This window comes from Simochromis diagramma, unplaced genomic scaffold (genome assembly GCF_900408965.1).
Source record: "Simochromis diagramma unplaced genomic scaffold, fSimDia1.1 OVJJ01000685.1, whole genome shotgun sequence".
NCBI lineage: Eukaryota > Metazoa > Chordata > Actinopteri > Cichliformes > Cichlidae > Simochromis > Simochromis diagramma.
The window spans coordinates 13,782,978-13,800,880 of record NW_024387477.1 but is presented as its reverse complement, the minus strand read 5'-3'; the positions used below and the strand labels follow the sequence as shown (position 1 = coordinate 13,800,880).

At 41.4% G+C, this 17,903-nt stretch overlaps 1 protein-coding gene across 3 annotated transcripts; it reads right to left on the bottom strand.

Annotated features, from left to right (window-relative positions):
* Positions 1-732: 732 nt before the first annotated feature.
* ubxn1 (UBX domain protein 1) lies at positions 733-13,311 on the bottom strand. 3 transcript variants are annotated; one of them, XM_040015527.1, is made up of 10 exons: positions 13,232-13,311; positions 12,500-12,564; positions 12,324-12,377; positions 11,372-11,511; positions 4,481-4,571; positions 4,196-4,387; positions 2,133-2,184; positions 1,925-2,047; positions 1,467-1,650; positions 733-1,327 (listed from the first exon to the last, which is right to left on the bottom strand). In XM_040015527.1, exons 2-10 carry the CDS (start codon positions 12,556-12,558, stop codon positions 1,287-1,289), a joined length of 936 nt encoding a protein of 311 aa, XP_039871461.1. In that variant the 5' UTR covers positions 12,559-12,564; positions 13,232-13,311; the 3' UTR covers positions 733-1,286. The 3 variants fall into 3 exon arrangements, with proteins under 3 accessions (XP_039871461.1, XP_039871459.1, XP_039871460.1); XM_040015525.1 differs by lacking the exon at positions 13,232-13,311 and adding an exon at positions 13,089-13,164; XM_040015526.1 differs by lacking the exon at positions 13,232-13,311 and adding an exon at positions 13,058-13,110.
* Positions 13,312-17,903: the final 4,592 nt, after the last annotated feature.

Genomic DNA, 17,903 nt, shown 5'->3' with positions numbered 1-17,903 from the left:
TTCCTGCTTAAGACCTACTTTATCAAATTTTTTGCAAATCTGTAAGAAAGTATTAAAAAAGCTCCAGATCCCCAGACAATCTGAAGCACTTTGGGTTTACATTTGAATTTTGGACTATTAACCTTGAATATTGATTAACAGATGATCCTCTAAACCGGGGGTTTCAAACTCATTTTGCACTGCGGGCTAAATACAACACACGGTAATCTTGAGTGTGCCGGACCAAAGAAACTCCTTTCTAAGGAAGTTTAACTACACATCAACTACAAATTGTGAAAAAAAATTGTAGACAGTGGAGGAAAAAAAACCAAACTTTTCTGTCATCCACTTGTTTATTACTTAATTACTTTGAAGCATGGGGGAGGGCTTTATCAGTAGTTATAAAACTTATGAAAATACAGTTAAAAGTCCAAAGTTTATGTCGGACCGTTGTGGAGGGCTGCATCAATAATCTGGACTTGATTCTGCTAAATGTTATTTTTATCTCTTTATAAACTTCTACTGATAACAGGAGATGTTACACTTTCACTGGAAAATTGCCCAACCCTTCTCTAAACTTTATCCCCATCCCAAGGTCGGAATTTGTCTTTCTCTATCTGTTCAACGAGACGCCTACAAAACTAATGACACCGTCCACAGCTTCAGCTGAACCTTTTGTTTGGTGATAACTGGAACATATAAAGTAGGATGGAGATGATGAGCAGAATTAAATGAACAAAGCTCACAAGTAACAAACTTTCCAAGTCAGCTTTATTTTAAGTAGATTTTTGGTGACCAGGTAGACATAGCTGTCGATATATTTAAACTTATATATAAAAAAAAGAAAAGGCAAACTGTCACAAAATCAGGAAGATTGTGGGGATTAAACTTAAGGTCCTTTCCGAATCAGGTGTTTTTATGGATCGAGTTAAAACTCAACAAGTTTGTTCTCTATTTTTGTCTTTAATGTGTTGAAACTATGAGTGGTGTTCCTTGAAGCAGTATCTGTCAGAAACCAGCTATCTTCACTATCAGGCTCACTGCACACACCAACCCACAGCCGGTGAAACCAGCGCAGAACAGGATGGATTCAATCAAGCCTTTTTCTTTTTGATAGTCGAACCAATTTCCTCCATATCATCATTTCGAGAGGAATTACACATCTGTGCTTGTATTAAGTTATCTGGCTTGTTGGGTGAAATGAAAAAGACTGCAGCTCTGTTTGTGGATCAGTCCATGTTCTGGTATCTCTGGTGTCGATGTAGTGGAAGTGGTGAGGTAGGCTCACAGAGCAGATCCTCCTGTTCTTACTTTTTGGCAACAACCAGCACAGCTGAAGGCACCAAACCTGAACACACAGAACCAAAGCAAGTCTGATTTCAATTTGTGATTTTTTTTTTTAATCTTCACTAAATATTAAAATTATAACGTGATGATACCAAATCCAGTTTAAGCTAAGTGGCAGCCTAATGCTGTCCCCAGCTCACCCAGCTCTTTGAGGGGCTTCTCCATATCCAGTTCAGTGTAGACGTGACGGGGGTAAGGTGACAGCAGCGTGAAGTCCTGACCCTCGGGCGTGTTGCCGTTCATCTGCACATAGACGCGCACTGCCGCCAGCGGCTCCTGGGCCTTGAAGACTGTTGTGATGGTCGAGCCGTCCAGCAGACGGACCTGTGAAGAAGCAGCAAAAATTAAAGTACATATTTTAAAGTTCAACGCAACACCAGTTTAGTGGATTCATTTTCATCTAAAGGCCTAAGCCCTGAAGCACACTCTGCTTATCATCCATTTTATTCTAAACACCCTGTTAGGCCTGAAGACTCTGTGCACATATTATATATGCATTTATCGAAACCTGTGACGTTCTGTTTCAAAGGGCACAGACTTCAAACTTTATTAACATACATGTAAAGTAAAATTTTAAAACCAAGTATGAATTAGGTACCTGTATCCTGGATTCATCATACTCCTTTTTAGTGGGTGGAGGGCCCTGACTGGTGGGTGAAGACGGACTGGGCTGGCCAGGCTGGGATGACGCAGCGGTGCTCGAGGGTGCAATACCGCCAAACTTCACAGAAAAAAAAAGTCCAAGTTGTTCTTGTTTCCACCAGAAGTGGAAGAATACAGAAATAGAAAATAAACTTGAAAAGTACCTTTTGTGCTCTTTCTTCTCTGTCTCTTGCTATCTTCTCTTTAACCCTTTGCCTGTTAGTAATAAAGATAAGCAACACAATGACTCAGCAACCAGAGTTAACAAAGGAACAAAGTTACTTAATCAAACACAAGTTAATCTTTATGAATGCGAACATTTTCCAATAGGTAAAGCAGAGATAAAAAATTTTCCTGGGTTATTTGTTACCTTTTTATAAAAACAAAACAAAACAATTGAATGTAACAAAAAGGGTTCATGGGAACAACTAGTTACAGTGAAACACTTAGCTTTTTTTTATAAATAAATCCACAGTATTTAGGCTTGCAATACATTGGAAAACATCACAAAAATCAACAGCATGACTGCTATCTGCTCCTTTGTGTGCCAGTGCTCAGCTGAAGTGACCACAGTAAGTTACTTGTGCATGTTTCTCACCAGACTGTCAGAAAATGATTTCTCCGAGGGTGAAACAAGGGCTTGAAATCTGTTAGTGGTATCAGCTCACAGCCCAGCACTGTGCAGCTTTATGACTTTTAACCAGAGAACACCCAAATTCTCTCCACAGATTAAAGAAGCTTCAAATTGAGAACATGTGTCAGACGTGAAAGAGTGTGGCAAACATTATGATCCCTGTAACATCACTGGGACCCTCATGTCATCCTTGCGTTGTCTGTTTCCAACAGTCTGGTCAGAAACATGCACAAGAATAGCCGTTTAAACTTGATTCTGTAGGGCTCTGGCTGTGCTCCTCCTCACACAAACAGACACCAGATACCAGCCCTGTTGCTGTGCTGATGCTCTTCTACGGCCCATCCATCTGTCATGAGATTATGCTGGGAGACAATTATCGGGCAGAGTAACATTATACTATTTAAAAAGTAACAGAATGCCTTTTAGCCAAGCTAGTCCTGTATATGAGATGGTGGGATTTGCTAGTCTTGGGCCTGTAAGACTGAAAGTTTGATTTTATGAGAATAAACATGTCAGATAGGGCTGGGCCGTATCATACCGTTCACGGTAATACTGGTATAATGTTGGGCAACGATAAGAAAATGAAATATCGCGATAGAATATGGGTCAAACGCACATGCGCAGTGCCTTTGTTTTTATGCGCACATGGCGGAAAAAGCATGGCGGCTACGGAGAATGAGAAGGTCGAAAGCGGATCATTGAATGAAACAGATGAACCAGAATTGGTTTGTAAAAATGCTGCAGCTTCAGTGGTGTGGAACTGGTTTAGCTTTCCTCTGTCAGATACACAACAAAGCACTATTTTTGGTAGAGCATGCTAGCGGGCCGTCGTTATTACCGTGTTTTTTGGAAAATACGGCACACTTAAAATCAATCCTTTGATTTTTCTGAAAATCGACAGTGCCCCTTATGATCCCGTGTGCCTTATGTATGAATTCTGGTTGTGTTTACTGACCTCGAAACGATTTTATGTACACGGCGTTCGAAAATCTGTCAAATGTTTTAGTACGACTTTGCTAAGCTAGAAACCTGCACCGCTTGATGGACTGTCGGAGCATTACGGCCATCGTAGGCAGGAGCCTCGCGGAGTGATATGTACTGTGCTTCAACATAATATTACCGTATTGTGTGTGTATAACCTCTTTTTAAGTTTTGTGGATATTATACATGGTTATGCTGAGGATATGTCGGACAATTTCCACTGGACAATTTTTGGTTAAACTGTCAGCAAGGATTTTGCATTTGCACTGTTAAATTTTTATATAACTTTAATGCACATAAAAAACAGCTGCTTGTTTAAGTGAAAATACATTGATTTTTTTTTTTGCACTAATAAAGTTGTGGAGTTGTAAAGTATTTTGTCTAGTGTCAATTATATCATCAGTTATATCGTTATTGCAAATTTTCAAATGTATATCATATAAATATTTTTGGTCATATCGCCCTGCTCTAATGTCAGACATTTGGGAGCGAAGCCAAAGAAGTGTCTTTTTGACTGAATAGTTATTAGACTCTATGTACTCTGGTATGCAATCCTTCTCCAAACCTAATTATCACGTTCTCTAACTGTATGTGTGTTGTTGAAAAACATACCTTGCCATTTTGTCCTCCATCTTCTCCCTCTGACGCTGCTCAGCGATTTTTTTCATTTCATCGTCCTGCAGTTTTTGGCGGATCTGCTGCAGCTCCTGGCCCTGCCTCCTCCGCTGCTTCTCCCTCTCCACCTCTTCTGCCCGCTCTCGCTCTCTTCTCTCCGCCTGCTTCACCCGCATCAGCTCCTCGAGCCTGAAAAACAGACACAGCTTAAATTACACACATGCTTCTATATTCAATATGCACACTGCTAATCAGTAAAATGCACTTTGAGTATCCTCTGACCTCTTGACTTGCTCATTTTTCTCCTCTTCTGTCATTGGCCGTTTGACGCCGTCCTCTGTCTCAATGTAGCCGATGTCTCCACCTGCTATTCCTGAAGCCGAAGCAAACAGGCAAGACAACGTGAAAACTTTGACAGCTTACTTCCGACTACTAACAAACGCAAAACAAGACAAGAGGCCCATCTAAAATCAAATACCACAAACCTTAAAACAACACAGCAGTGCCAATGAACCACAACGAAACACCACCAACGAAACATCAAGGAAGTGACTCAACCACTTGACACAACATTTTTGAGATAAAGAGCTAGATAAGATAGATTTACTGGGGGTGCTTATCCTGTAGCTGAATTTAGCTGTATGCACGCGCGCACACACACACACACACACACACACATATATATATACATATACATATATATACATATATATATATATATATACACACATATACTAGGGGTGCAACGATACTCGTATCGATATTGAACCGTTCGATACAGTGCTTTCGGTTCGGTACGCATATGTATCGAACAATACAAAATTTGTAATTTCTTTTATCAACTTTCCTTCTGACGATGCTGTCTGTGTTGAGCGCTCAGTGAATCTGCGTTCGACTACTCCGCCTAGGCTGCACTGTCGAGCGCAGATCCACTGAGCGCTCAACACAGACAGCATCATCAGAAGGAAGAGCGCAGGGCAAGCTAGCGAGACAGAAGTTAAGCTCTCCTTGCAACATGGCAAATTGAACCTCCCCCACCCTCATTCAGATCTGGTGTTTGGAATTATTTTGGTTTTCATGTGACGTATGACCCTGAAGGTAAGCGCGTCATGGACTAAAGTAAAACAGTATGTTGGATGTGCCACGCAATGCTCAATTACATGGGTGGGAACTAGTGTGTTAGCGCAGTTAGCTCGTTAACGTGTTGGCCGTCTAGCCCCACGCACTGGGCGATCAGGGGTAGCTCGTTAACGGAGATTTGCCTTGTTGTGGCGTTAACGTCATTTCAACGAGATTAACGCTGACAGCACTAGTGGGAACACAACGAATATGACTGCACATTTACACAGACATCATCCTAGTGCAAAGACAAGTGGAAGCAGACAAAAACAACAAACATGCATGGTACAAACTTTACCCGAGTCATTTAGACAGCCGTTAGCACATGATTCTCCTTATGGGGACCTAATATGTTTAATATTGTGGCAAGCTCAGACAAGGAGGAGACTGAGGTATCGTTTGGTCTTGCTTCCCGTGAGCTAGCCAGGGAGCACAGCCGTTTATTGACATCTGCAGAAGAACACTGCCGCTAGCTAACTGCTCAGCGCGGCAACAGCACAGCAACAACAACAACACACAGGGCGCCCTCTGACCCCGGAAGGACACACCGTTGCAGCGAGAGGGCGTCACCCGTCACTATGGCAACATAAACAAAACATAACTGTACAAACAGAACCCCGAACAGCCCTGACCCGCTACATAGCCCCCACCTAAGGGGTCAGTCGTCCCCGACGACCCCATTACCCCACACAAAGTCCTGCAAATGTCCAGGTGCCTTCTTTTGGCGCACCGACCGGTCACGACCGGCGGGGGAAAAGTCACTCGGGTCAGAACATGGGGTGCCACCATCATCCCACTTCTGACACCAATGTGGCGAGCTCAGACAAGGAGGAGACTGAGGTATCGTTTGGTCTCGCTTCCCGTGAGCTAGCCAGGGAGCACAGCCGTTTATTGACATCTGCAGAAGAACACTGCTGCTAGCTAACTGCTCAGCGCGGCAACAGCACAGCAACAACAACAACACACAGGGCGCCCTCTGACCCCGGAAGGACACACCGTCGCAGCGAGAGGGCGTCACCCGTCACTATGGCAACATAAACAAAACATAACTGTACAAACAGAACCCCGAACAGCCCTGACCCGCTACAATATGCTGCTGAGAATATAGCCCAGAAGAAGCGTATAGTATAGCTTTTATTTTGGAAAGAGCCATTTCTCTGTAATAAACTCTCTTTTCCAAAGATGAGTGATTCCTCAATCACATACAGGGCTTGCAAAATCGCTAGCCCGACGTCCCGGGGCTAGCGATTTTTCCAGTCGGGCTACCAAAATCTATCTCTGCCCTGCCCGTCGGGCTATTGTAGGAAAGAAAAATATATTGTGGCGAGCTCAGACAAGGAGACGGAGGTATCGTTTGGTCTTGCTTCCCGTGAGCTAGCCAGGGAGCACAGCCGTTTATTGACATCTGTAGAAGAACACTGCCGCTAGCTAACTGCTCAGCGCGGCAACCGCACAGCAACAACAACACACAGGGCGCCCTCTGACCCCGGAAGGACACACTGTCGCAGCGAGAGGGCGTCACCCGTCACTATGGCAACATAAACAAAACATAACTGTACAAACAGAACCCCGAACAGCCCTGACCCGCTACATAGCCCCCACCCAAGGGGTCAGTCGTCCCCGACGACCCCATTACCCCACACAAAGTCCTGCAAATGTCCAGGTGCCTTAATTGGCGTGGTAGGCATGACTGCTCGCGGTTGGGGGCTCGGCGTGTGGGTCGACAGAGGTAGCCCATGAAGCATTGCCCTAGCATCTGTCGCGACGGGCAGCCGCCGCGGTGCGCTCGCGCCATCGGGACCCGTCGGGGGACTTACATGGCCACTCCCATTCTCTCTCTTCCATCGCCTGTTTCCCAAGCGGGGAATGTTCTCCTCGACAGCTTGCTCCAGCCTCTGAATGTCTCTCTCCATTACGGCGAGGGTGAGCTATCCCACTTCTGACACCAATGTGGCGAGCTCAGACAAGGAGGAGACGGAGGTATCGTTTGGTCTTGCTTCCCGTGAGCTAGCCAGGGAGCACAGCCGTTTATTGACATCTGCAGAAGAACACTGCCGCTAGCTAACTGCTCAGCGCGGCAACCGCACAGCAACAACAACACACAGGGCGCCCTCTGACCCCGGAAGGACACACTGTCGCAGCGAGAGGGCGTCACCCGTCACCATGGCAACATACACAAAACATAACTGTACAAACAGAACCCCGAACAGCCCTGACCCCTACAATATGTCAATGCTTTTGCATTCTTTCGGAAATGTAGCTGGGTAATTATGTCATTGGCATCGGTGAGCCACTGTCAATATGTGACATATTGAAATCGCGTTTGAATTTGCGCTTGTTTTTTGCTTTCACTTTGCAATCGCGCGAACTGTGTATAGAGAGCGACAGCACTGATTGGTGAGTGATGATAATTTGCACACCAAATCCTCTGACATCGTCTTATCAATCGTTAGCTTACTATGCAAACATGACCTGTGAAATCTCCCGCAGCAAGCTTAAACATGTGAGGGGTTGATCGCGCAGAGAATCGCTGACCGTTATGTGTGTGTGTGTGTGTGTGTGTGTGTGTGTGTGTGTGTGTGTGTAAAAGTAGCAGGATATATATTTTAGTTCTGCTGAGCCAAATAAGACAGGTCAGGGTGAAGAAGTGACAGCCAAAGAAAAGCTTACCACAAAACGGAAAAGTTATGACAAATCAGACTATAAGGCAAAAAGAAAGTGCAGCTTTATGGTTTCATGGACAAAAGAATTTCTGTGGCTGCAATATGATGAGCTATATAACCGGGGCTGCACATAAGTGGTCCGCAGGTGCGCATTCGCTGTCAAAATAAAAAAAATAAAAAAAACGCGCACAAGATATGAAGTTGCAACGCGTGTTTGCATACATAAGATTTTCTGGAGGAGGACAGACATTTGTTTAGAACTCTTAAAGATGTCGAAGAAGCTCCTTTAAGCAATTACTTTGGTGTTCCTCCACCTCCAAACAAATGTCAGAAGGAGTCCGAACCACAAAAGAAGCGCGTATTCTCGGAAAAGTGATTGCAAATGATGAACGCACAGAGATGTGGTGCGGAATGTGCCGTGAAAATCCCACTCTAGTGGACAAAAACACTGCCTTTTATATGGACGCAAACGCGCGTTGCAACTTCTTATCTAGTGCGCGTCTTTTATTTTGACAGCGAATGCGCACATGCGGACCACTTACAGTGCTGCAAAAAAGTATTTAGTCAGCCACCGATTGTGCAAGTTCCCCCACCTAAAATGATGACAGAGGTCAGTAATTTGCACCAGAGGTACACTTCAACTGTGAGAGACAGAATGTGAAAAAAAAAATCCATGAATCCACATGGTAGGATTTGTAAAGAATTTATTCGTAAATCAGGGTGGAAAATAAGTATTTGGTCAATAACAAAAATACAACTCAATACTTTGTAACATAACCTTTGTTGGCAATAACAGAGGTCAAACGTTTACTATAGGTCTTTACCAGGTTTGCACACACAGTAGCTGGTATTTTGGCCCATTCCTCCATGCAGATCTTCTCGAGAGCAGTGATGTTTTGGGGCTGTCGCCGAGCAACACAGACTTTCAACTCCCGCCACAGATTTTCTATGGGGTTGAGGTCTGGAGACTGGCTAGGCCACTCCAGGACTTTCAAATGCTTCTTACGGAGCCACTCCTTTGTTGCCCGGGCGGTGTGTTTTGGATCATTGTCATGTTGGAAGACCCAGCCTCGTTTCATCTTCAAAGTTCTCACTGATGGAAGGAGGTTTTGGCTCAAAATCTCACGATACATGGCCCCATTCATTCTGTCCTTAACACGGATCAGTCGTCCTGTCCCCTTGGCAGAAAAACAGCCCCATAGCATGATGTTTCCACCCCCATGCTTCACAGTAGGTATGGTGTTCTTGGGATGCAACTATATATTCTTCCTCCTCCAAACACGACGAGTTGAGTTTATACCAAAAAGTTCTACTTTGGTTTCATCTGACCACATGACATTCTCCCAATCCTCTGCTGTATCATCCATGTGCTCTCTGGCAAACTTCAGACGGGCCTGGACGTGCACTGGCTTCAGCAGCGGAACACGTCTGGCACTGCGGGATTTGATTCCCTGCCGTTGTAGTGTGTTACTGATGGTGACCTTTGTTACTTTGGTCCCAGCTCTCTGCAGGTCATTCACCAGGTCCCCCCGTGTGGTTCTGGGATCTTTGCTCACCGTTCTCATGATCATTTTGACCCCACGGGATGAGATCTTGCGTGGAGCCCCAGATCGAGGGAGATTATCAGTGGTCTTGTATGTCTTCCATTTTCTGATGATTGCTCCCACAGTTGATTTTTTCACACCAAGCTGCTTGCCTATTGTAGATTCACTCTTCCCAGTCTGGTGCAGGTCTACAATACTTTTCCTGGTGTCCTTCGAAAGCTCTTTGGTCTTGGCCATGGCGGAGTTTGGAGTCTGACTGTTTGAGGCTGTGGACAGGTGTCTTTTATACAGATGATGAGTTCAAACAGGTGCCATTCATACAGGTAACGAGTGGGGGACAGAAAAGCTTCTTACAGAAGATGTTACAGGTCTGTGAGAGCCAGAGATTTTCCTTGTTTGAGGTGACCAAATACTTATTTTCCACCCTAATTTACGAATAAATTCTTTACAAATCCTACCATGTGAATTCATGGATTTTTTTTTCACATTCTGTCTCTCACAGTTGAAGTGTACCTCTGGTGCAAATTACTGACCTCTGTCATCATTTTAAGTGGGGGAACTTGCACAATCGGTGGCTGACTAAATACTGTTTTGCCCCACTGTATGTGCACCCGTGTAAATAACATAATGTTCTGCCGGGTGTGTTGTTGGTTTTCTCTCGATTTCTGAGTCGACAAGCGCCTTTGTTACTGGGACCAGTCATTTTAAGAAAGGCCCCCATTAGAACCCATGAGAAATGCAAGAAACACATTATTGCTCAGTCTGCAATATCTTTCCCAGAACAAACACCAATTGCAAATAACATACTAAAAATAAACCTGAAAAATCCGTTTAGAACAGCGTACTATGTTGCAAAGAGTGAACTACCACTGGCACAATGTAGCAGTCTTTGCAAACTTCAAAAAGCAAATGGCCTAGATCTTGGTTCCACTTGCCTCCTACCTGTGACTTCAGTGGAAATTTCAAATTCAGGATCTGACACAGACTGATTCTTGTCCTACACAGTTCTTACAAGTTCATAGAAATTTCTGTTCAATTAGAACCAAGTATTTGAGTTGATGATTGTAATTTTTATACAATGTTGTAATTTGTGTTTCAACAATTTTTTGATTAATGTTTTGTTTCCTAAAGTATAATATTGTAAAGGAAACAAAACATCAATCAAAAAATTGCTCTCTTTTTTATTCGGGCTACTTAAATTTATTTTGGGCTACCAAAAACTGAAGAGTCCCTGCCCGAAGGGCTACCAGGGATTTTGAAATTTTGAGAGCCCTGAGATATATTTATTTTTTTAATTACTTTTGTTTCAGCAACATTAAATTTAAAAACTGTACTTTTGAGTTAAAATATATATTTATAATTTTAATAAATGACAAATTAAAAAGGCATGAACATTTTTTTTGTATCGAAAAAATATCGAACCGTGACACCAAAGTATCGAACCGAACCAAACCGTGAACTTTGTGTATCGTTGCACCCCTAACATACACATATATATATATACATATACATATATATATATATCTATACACACACGATTGACTGGTATAGCTATCAAAGGCAAAATAGTGTAATTTTACCATTTCCTTTTGGATATACAGCACAGGTGCACACATTCAGTATGACCACACTTACTGCAAATGTGGCGGTCTGATTGGTCAGATCTATTTATTTGGATCCAAATCAAGTCAAAAAAATTTTTTTAACACATGAAACATTCACACGGATTTTACACGTCCAGTGTGTAAAGTCCTTAAGAGTAGATACATTTAGGTTGTCTAGTGGTATATTCAATCACACTGAAAATCTGTGGGTGACTTTTCTTTCCTGCCCCTTTAATGACATACCTTCAAAACTTTCCTGCCCCTCCTGACCTTCAGAGCTGTCTGCTGTGCTGGGCTGGCTCTGTGCTTCTCCTCCCAGGATGTTGCCCGCTGGCGGCACATAGGGCTCATCGATGTCTGGGTCATTTTCGTGTTCCATTAGCCTGAGGAGAGTGCGTAAGCAAAATGTATTACTTTCCAACAGCCACAAAGAGCTTTACAGAGGTCTAGATAACATTTTTAAACACCCTATTTCAAGTCAAAATGGACACACACAAACAAAGTAAAAAAAACCCCACAAAATCTGAAAAGATTAGTTTTAAACTGCCTTTTAAAGAATACCACAAAGTCAAGGGTGCAAAGAGTGTGTGACAAGCTATTCCAAAGTTTTGGAATGTTAGTTTTCAGGCGGGTATGAGGAACCACAAACAGGTCTAAGAACTTGGTTTGAAGAATAGGACTGGAGTAGTAGCAGGGAGACTATCTAGGAGGGGGCTGCACCCCATAAAGCCATAAAAGTGAGAACCAAGATTTTTAACTGAAAGCTAATCCTGACAGGAAGTCAGTGTGAAAGCTTTAAAAATATGGTGATATGAGAAAGTTTATAATGAGTTAAAAGCCTCACAGTAGCATCTTGCACAGATTAGATGCGATTAATAAATGTTTTAGTCCGACAAGAAAACAGTCCAATCCAAGTGAGAGGAGATGAAGGCACACACAAGCATTTCTAATTCACTTTTTGAGACAACACTACAAAGTTAATCAATATTTCTTAAACTGAAAAAACAACAGTCACTTATCCGATCACCACAATCATGTTTACATTGGGAAATGAAAACCACTGGATAGTTTTATGAGGGAAACTGGCGTGTGGAGCTGGACTGTGGCACCAAGTTAAGTGATGACAGAGGGAAAATGTTAATGTGGGAGGTTTCAAAGTACCGTAGTGTGTTGTTATTCTGAGTGCTAAACTCACCAATCCATGGCTTGCTCAATTCCCTGGTTCCCTGTGTTGGCCACTGCCTTCTCTCTAAAGACAGATTATGATAATATGATAGATAATGTAGACACAGTTTCATTTCCTTGAAATCAGCTTCAAACCTGAAATCCAAATAAACCAATAAAAAAATGTGTGCATCAGGCATCACTCACGCTCTGTTTCGATCAAACCCCATCTCCAGCAGACTCTCGAGTGTTGTTAGCTCTGCCATTTTGACCTGAAACAATACAGGAACGTTAACGAGGAGTTCATCGTCTAACGTACTGGTACAATGCTTTCATCTGATGATGAAAAGAACCCAAATGACTTCTAACCAAACTAAAGTTAGTGCAAGAGCTCATGACTTTATTTTAGCTGACTAAAGCAGCTACACTGACCACTATTGTCCGAATATAACACTGCGTGAATATAAATAAACGATTCCTTTACTAGCAGCTTACCAAAACACAAATTTATTCCCGCTACACATATGCAGTTATTTGATATAATAAATACCATCGTGATGAGAGCTAAAATTAGCTTTAATGTGGCTAACGTTCAAATTGCGAAAGCTAACTGGGAAGCCTCGCTGGCTAGCACGCTTAGAAACAATTAGGAACTCCGATAAGCTCTTCATCACTTGTGCCGTTAATGTTAGTTTGTATACTTGAGCTAAATGCAAACTGACGTGCCAGTTTATTTATGTACGGAGGAAATATGAGCTAATATACCCAGTGAAGGTAGGGATAGTTAGCTACTCACACATCGGACAACACCGCTTCACCAGTAAGGAAGCCCACACGAGTCAAAAAGAACAACGCGAAATTCACGCTTATTAGAAAGAACGATTTTTGAAGTCTTAAGATTTGTTTAAAAAACAAACAACATACAGATCCTCCACTTACTGGGGACACTTTGACGACGCTATCTTCACGTTTATACACCTTGAGCGTCTACTGAGTTATACTTCAAATGAATGAATAAGCCTCCCTAACATGCAAATAATGAACAGTAACACGTAAGCTACTGCAGGGTTCACCTGACCCCATCTATTCATCACCTCTGCGACAGCATATCAATACCGGGGTACTAAAACGATGTCAAATGATACACAATGCAAAATATCTACAGGAACTAAATCAAATATCTTTTTTAAGGAAAAAAAAAAACATTCTTACACCAGTTGCTTTAAATCACTGGTGAAATAGTATAGATTGGTGAAAGTAGTGCCCTAGGTCAGAGTGTAGAAATACTCTGTTCGAAGCAGGATTTTAATTCTACTATTATTACTGATGTGGCCTGAGTAGGATAAAGTATATAAATCAAGGTGTTTACCTCTGAAATAAAGATTAAGTGAATATTAAATCATTACTTCACTACGTCTATTTATGGTTTTAAAGAATATAATTTGGTGTGAAATAGGGTGTTAAACCAAATTCCCGTCAAAGTCAGTGAGATCAGGAAACACATTGAGTGTGTTACTGGTTTAGATGTGCTATTTAAGAACTATTTATAAATGCATCTAACTGGCTTGGAGGAAGACGAAGAGGCTCTCCCTTTGTAACTCATTTACAATTATTGTTCTCACACTTTGACCAAAGATACATGCAGGAATGAACTGTTTGCAGGAATCACTCACTTTGAGCTTGAGCCAAATGCACTTTACAAATTTGTTTCAGGCAAACACTCTTTGTCTTCAAAAGTCATCTTCAAAACAACACCGTAAAGTAACACTGTTAATAGAAACGCCTTCAAATCTGGGTCATTTTTAAACGGTTTGTGTTTTGGGGGATACATAAGGTCTTATTACTGTCTATAATTTACAAATCGTTTGAAAAAAAAAATCATATATCATCTTGCAGTCACTTCAAAAGTCCAGTCCAGATTTGGATTTTTATAGATATCCAAGACCAGAATAAACAGTACAACTTGATGGAGTTGGCCCAGATTTTGACTATTCATCAATCATTTCTTTAAAGTAATCTCATAATGTTCTTTCCATTTAGATATTTAATCAGGTGATTTTATTAAACCGCGCCCCAGTAAGAGTGAGTGAGAGAGAGAGAGAGAGAGAGTGAAATGTGTCAGCAGAGGAATTATGTCCACTGATGATTAGGGGTGGGGGAGGCCTGATGAGAAGGTCGGATGATCTTATTGGCTGCTTTGCTGCATGTATGATTTCATCTCATCTGCGTGTCTCCGTGGGTGTTCAAACACAATGCAATTTGCTGACTTTTATGTGCAGGTTGGGTTTGTTACATATTTACAGTAAGTGTAATGATTAATTTTTCTCTCCCCCACGTAGTCTTAAGCAGCCCTCATTCACGAGCCTACCATTACTCAGAGACTCCGCTCGCTGCTGGGTGTCTTTTTTGTAAAAACGCTCTTATTTACTATTTATTCGTTTGTCTTTTTTCCCCCTCACACTTATATTTTGTTCTTTTTTTATCTGGGTTTTACTTGTCTTGTTTTTTCCTTTTACAATTAATAACTGAAGAAGCTTTGCCTGCAGCTTTTACTGGGTAAGTATTAACTTTTCTTTTACGTTCTAGAAAGCAAACTAACTCAAGAGATTAACAAGGCCAGTTTATTTCACCATGCATCTAATCTACTTGCACACTGCAGGACAAACCCTGTAATATGTATTTGTATATATGTTAAAATGAGAACAGTTGATCACAGAGGATCTTTTAAGGAAATTAGATGATTCATTTATAATGAATTCAAGTGCCTTCAAAAGCAAACACGTTCTGTGCGAACATGTGTGTAATTTACAAAGATGTTTGGTGTCATTTCGGTAACAAAGACGATATTGTACCTATTCAGATAAAAATGATTATAGTATGAATACATTTCAGTTTCTGCAGGTTCTAACTCTGAGATGATAAGCGTGAGGATTTTCCCAGCATTAAAAATGTTGGTTTAATATGTGGTATTTGATTTCCTGACGTCACCTTTCTCTGTCCAGACCGAGTTCATTCTAGTTTCCGTGCTCGGCCTCATGGTGCACATTATCTGAAGACGCTAATGACCCTTCATAATGGAATTATCTGTTAACAATATATAGCAGGGCGGCCAAAGTCGAAGGAGACAATGGGGTGAAGTTCTCTCCAGGCTGCCCTTATATTGTTTTATGGTTCTCTGAGGTTTTTTTCTTCTTTTTACAGAAGGAGAGGATTAAAGGTCAAATTTCACCGAGGATATTCAGTGAGATTCTGGGAAGAAGATGAGCTACACACAAGAAAATGATGCTCGTTCCTGTTTACCACTTGTGTTAAAGATCCTTTCAACACCTAATATAAAAAGAAATAGCGCAATAGATCTATTTATTTTTTACTAGGGTTACTGGAACCATTGTTAACTTCTAGGAGCACGTGTTCTTGGAGGGAATGAGCCTGATTTTTATTGGCGTCAGAAGGGACACATGTAATCTTAGAGGCAGTAAAAGCCAAGATTAGAAGATAAAATAGTGGATGATACTAAGTCTTTATTGGGTGTGGGTGGTATTGTGACATGAAAGCTGAAGTATCATGTGTAATAAAAATGATTCAAGTTCATGTAGTCAGAAACAGATGACCAAAAGAGGGCAGCATTAATTCATATGATTTAAAAGTGGACCATGATGCTGCCGCCCCCTTCCAGTTTGCAGTACTCTGAAATGCTTGTCTGGCTGATCAAGAGTACGAACAATACAGACTGTAGTGGTGGCCCCACAAAAATAGGAAAGCCCAGAGGAGTTGTTTAAGGTAAGTTTTGGTTATATTCAGTTTTGCCAACTGAATATACGACAGGAAAAACACTTAAATAGAAGATGCCAGCAGAATGAGTGTACATCCAATGCCGTGGTCTGGCTTGGTGCTCTCAGCTGTGTTTTTCTCTGGGTCTCACCAGCTGTAACAGCATCTCCATATGGAAAAACTGTGGCTTCCAGTGGAGCTGCTGTTATCTGTGGAGGGACACCTCTTGTCATGCAAACACTGCTGGGACTCTCTGTAGCTCATGAACAGCAACACTTTCAGTTTCTTGTTTCTGTGTTTAGTTTAATTTTCATGGTGATTTATGTGAAGGCTGCAATAAATTAAACAATTCTTGTGAATTCAGTTGAAGTTTCTGTTTCTTTATAGCCCCTTTTCACGAATAAAACACAAAGATTAAGATTTGTATGGCATGGGTTTATGTAGCTTTCTGAAATGAAAACCAAAAGTAAAAGTGAATACAAGAGCATCATTTGTAGTAAATGGTCAGAAGGATATGGGACTTTCCCTGACATCGGTCAGCGATGGTGATAGACTCAAAGGTCCCTTACAAAAAAAATGACCTTTTGGGGGTTCTTCCTGTAAACCCTGTAAGTGTTTACAGGAAGATATCGTAACAAGATCTTTTTCAGCTCAACAAACTGAAAACAGAGTAAAAAAATACTCACCACTCAGCCTGAGAACACAATCATCATGAGTGCTAACAAAGAAGCTGTCTTTGTTTTTGTAATGAAAAGTCAAACCAAAACTAAATCACTGTTTGCAATTTGATGTAGTCATTTCAAATTAAAAGTAACGCTAGTTCCACTACAAACACTGCACATAAACACAATATAGTGAATATTAATTAATAGTGAATGTTATTAGAAGCTTCACGGGTTCATACATATGAACAAATGAATGAATACATGCTTTCATCAAAGTTTTCATATGGGTTGTTGTTCATAACAGTAACACATTTAGCATAATACACTTTCCTAGTGGCATCCGGACACTAAGATGTTTAGCGTAGTAAAACAATATTAGAGAATAGAGAGATCGTCTGGTGACACTGCAGTTATAAGCATTTGGATTTCACCCAGTATTGCTAAGCCTCAGGGTCGCCTCCTGTTTAAAGACAGTTCTTTAAACTCTCTCTGGCTAATTGCATGCTCCTAGTATGGATTATTGGGTATTTGACATTTTCTTTGTGTAAAACCTGTCTGTTGTGGCTGTTGCTGTGAAGGGGGACTGTATACTTTAAAAAGTTGTGATAGAGCCATATCCTAGACTGTTGCACTAGCGCTCTTGCCTGTATACAGGAGGATGTGGGACTCCCCGTTTGTTTTGCCTGTGGAGATGACTTTGTTGCACCCTTAAGAAGTGAAAGTGTTTCTTGAGAAGACATGACTCTATTCTTAAAAAATTGGTGGGGGTCTTTTGTGTTTTTTGGAAATATGGGACTTTTTCATGTCTGAGATTTGTGCTATTTGATTTTGGATTCATATTTCAATACACAATGCACTAAAACCTGTTCTATGTTCTCATCTGTCCCATTGTTTGTGCCACTTTTCCTTTATTTTCTGCCTTATTATGCCCCGATTAATTCAGCGTATATGGCTTTCAAGGAAGTTCTGCCTGTTCCCCTGTCACTTTTAACTAAGCACCTCATTATATTTAACACATTTTTGCATTTATCCACCATCTTTTGAATATGTGCATCCCATGTCATCCTTTCATCACACTACAACCCACAAAACTCAAATTGTTTTACCCTTTCTAACTCTTACCCATATAGTGTGAGCTTAATTTCATCACTATGCTTTTCCTAATGCTTTTCCTT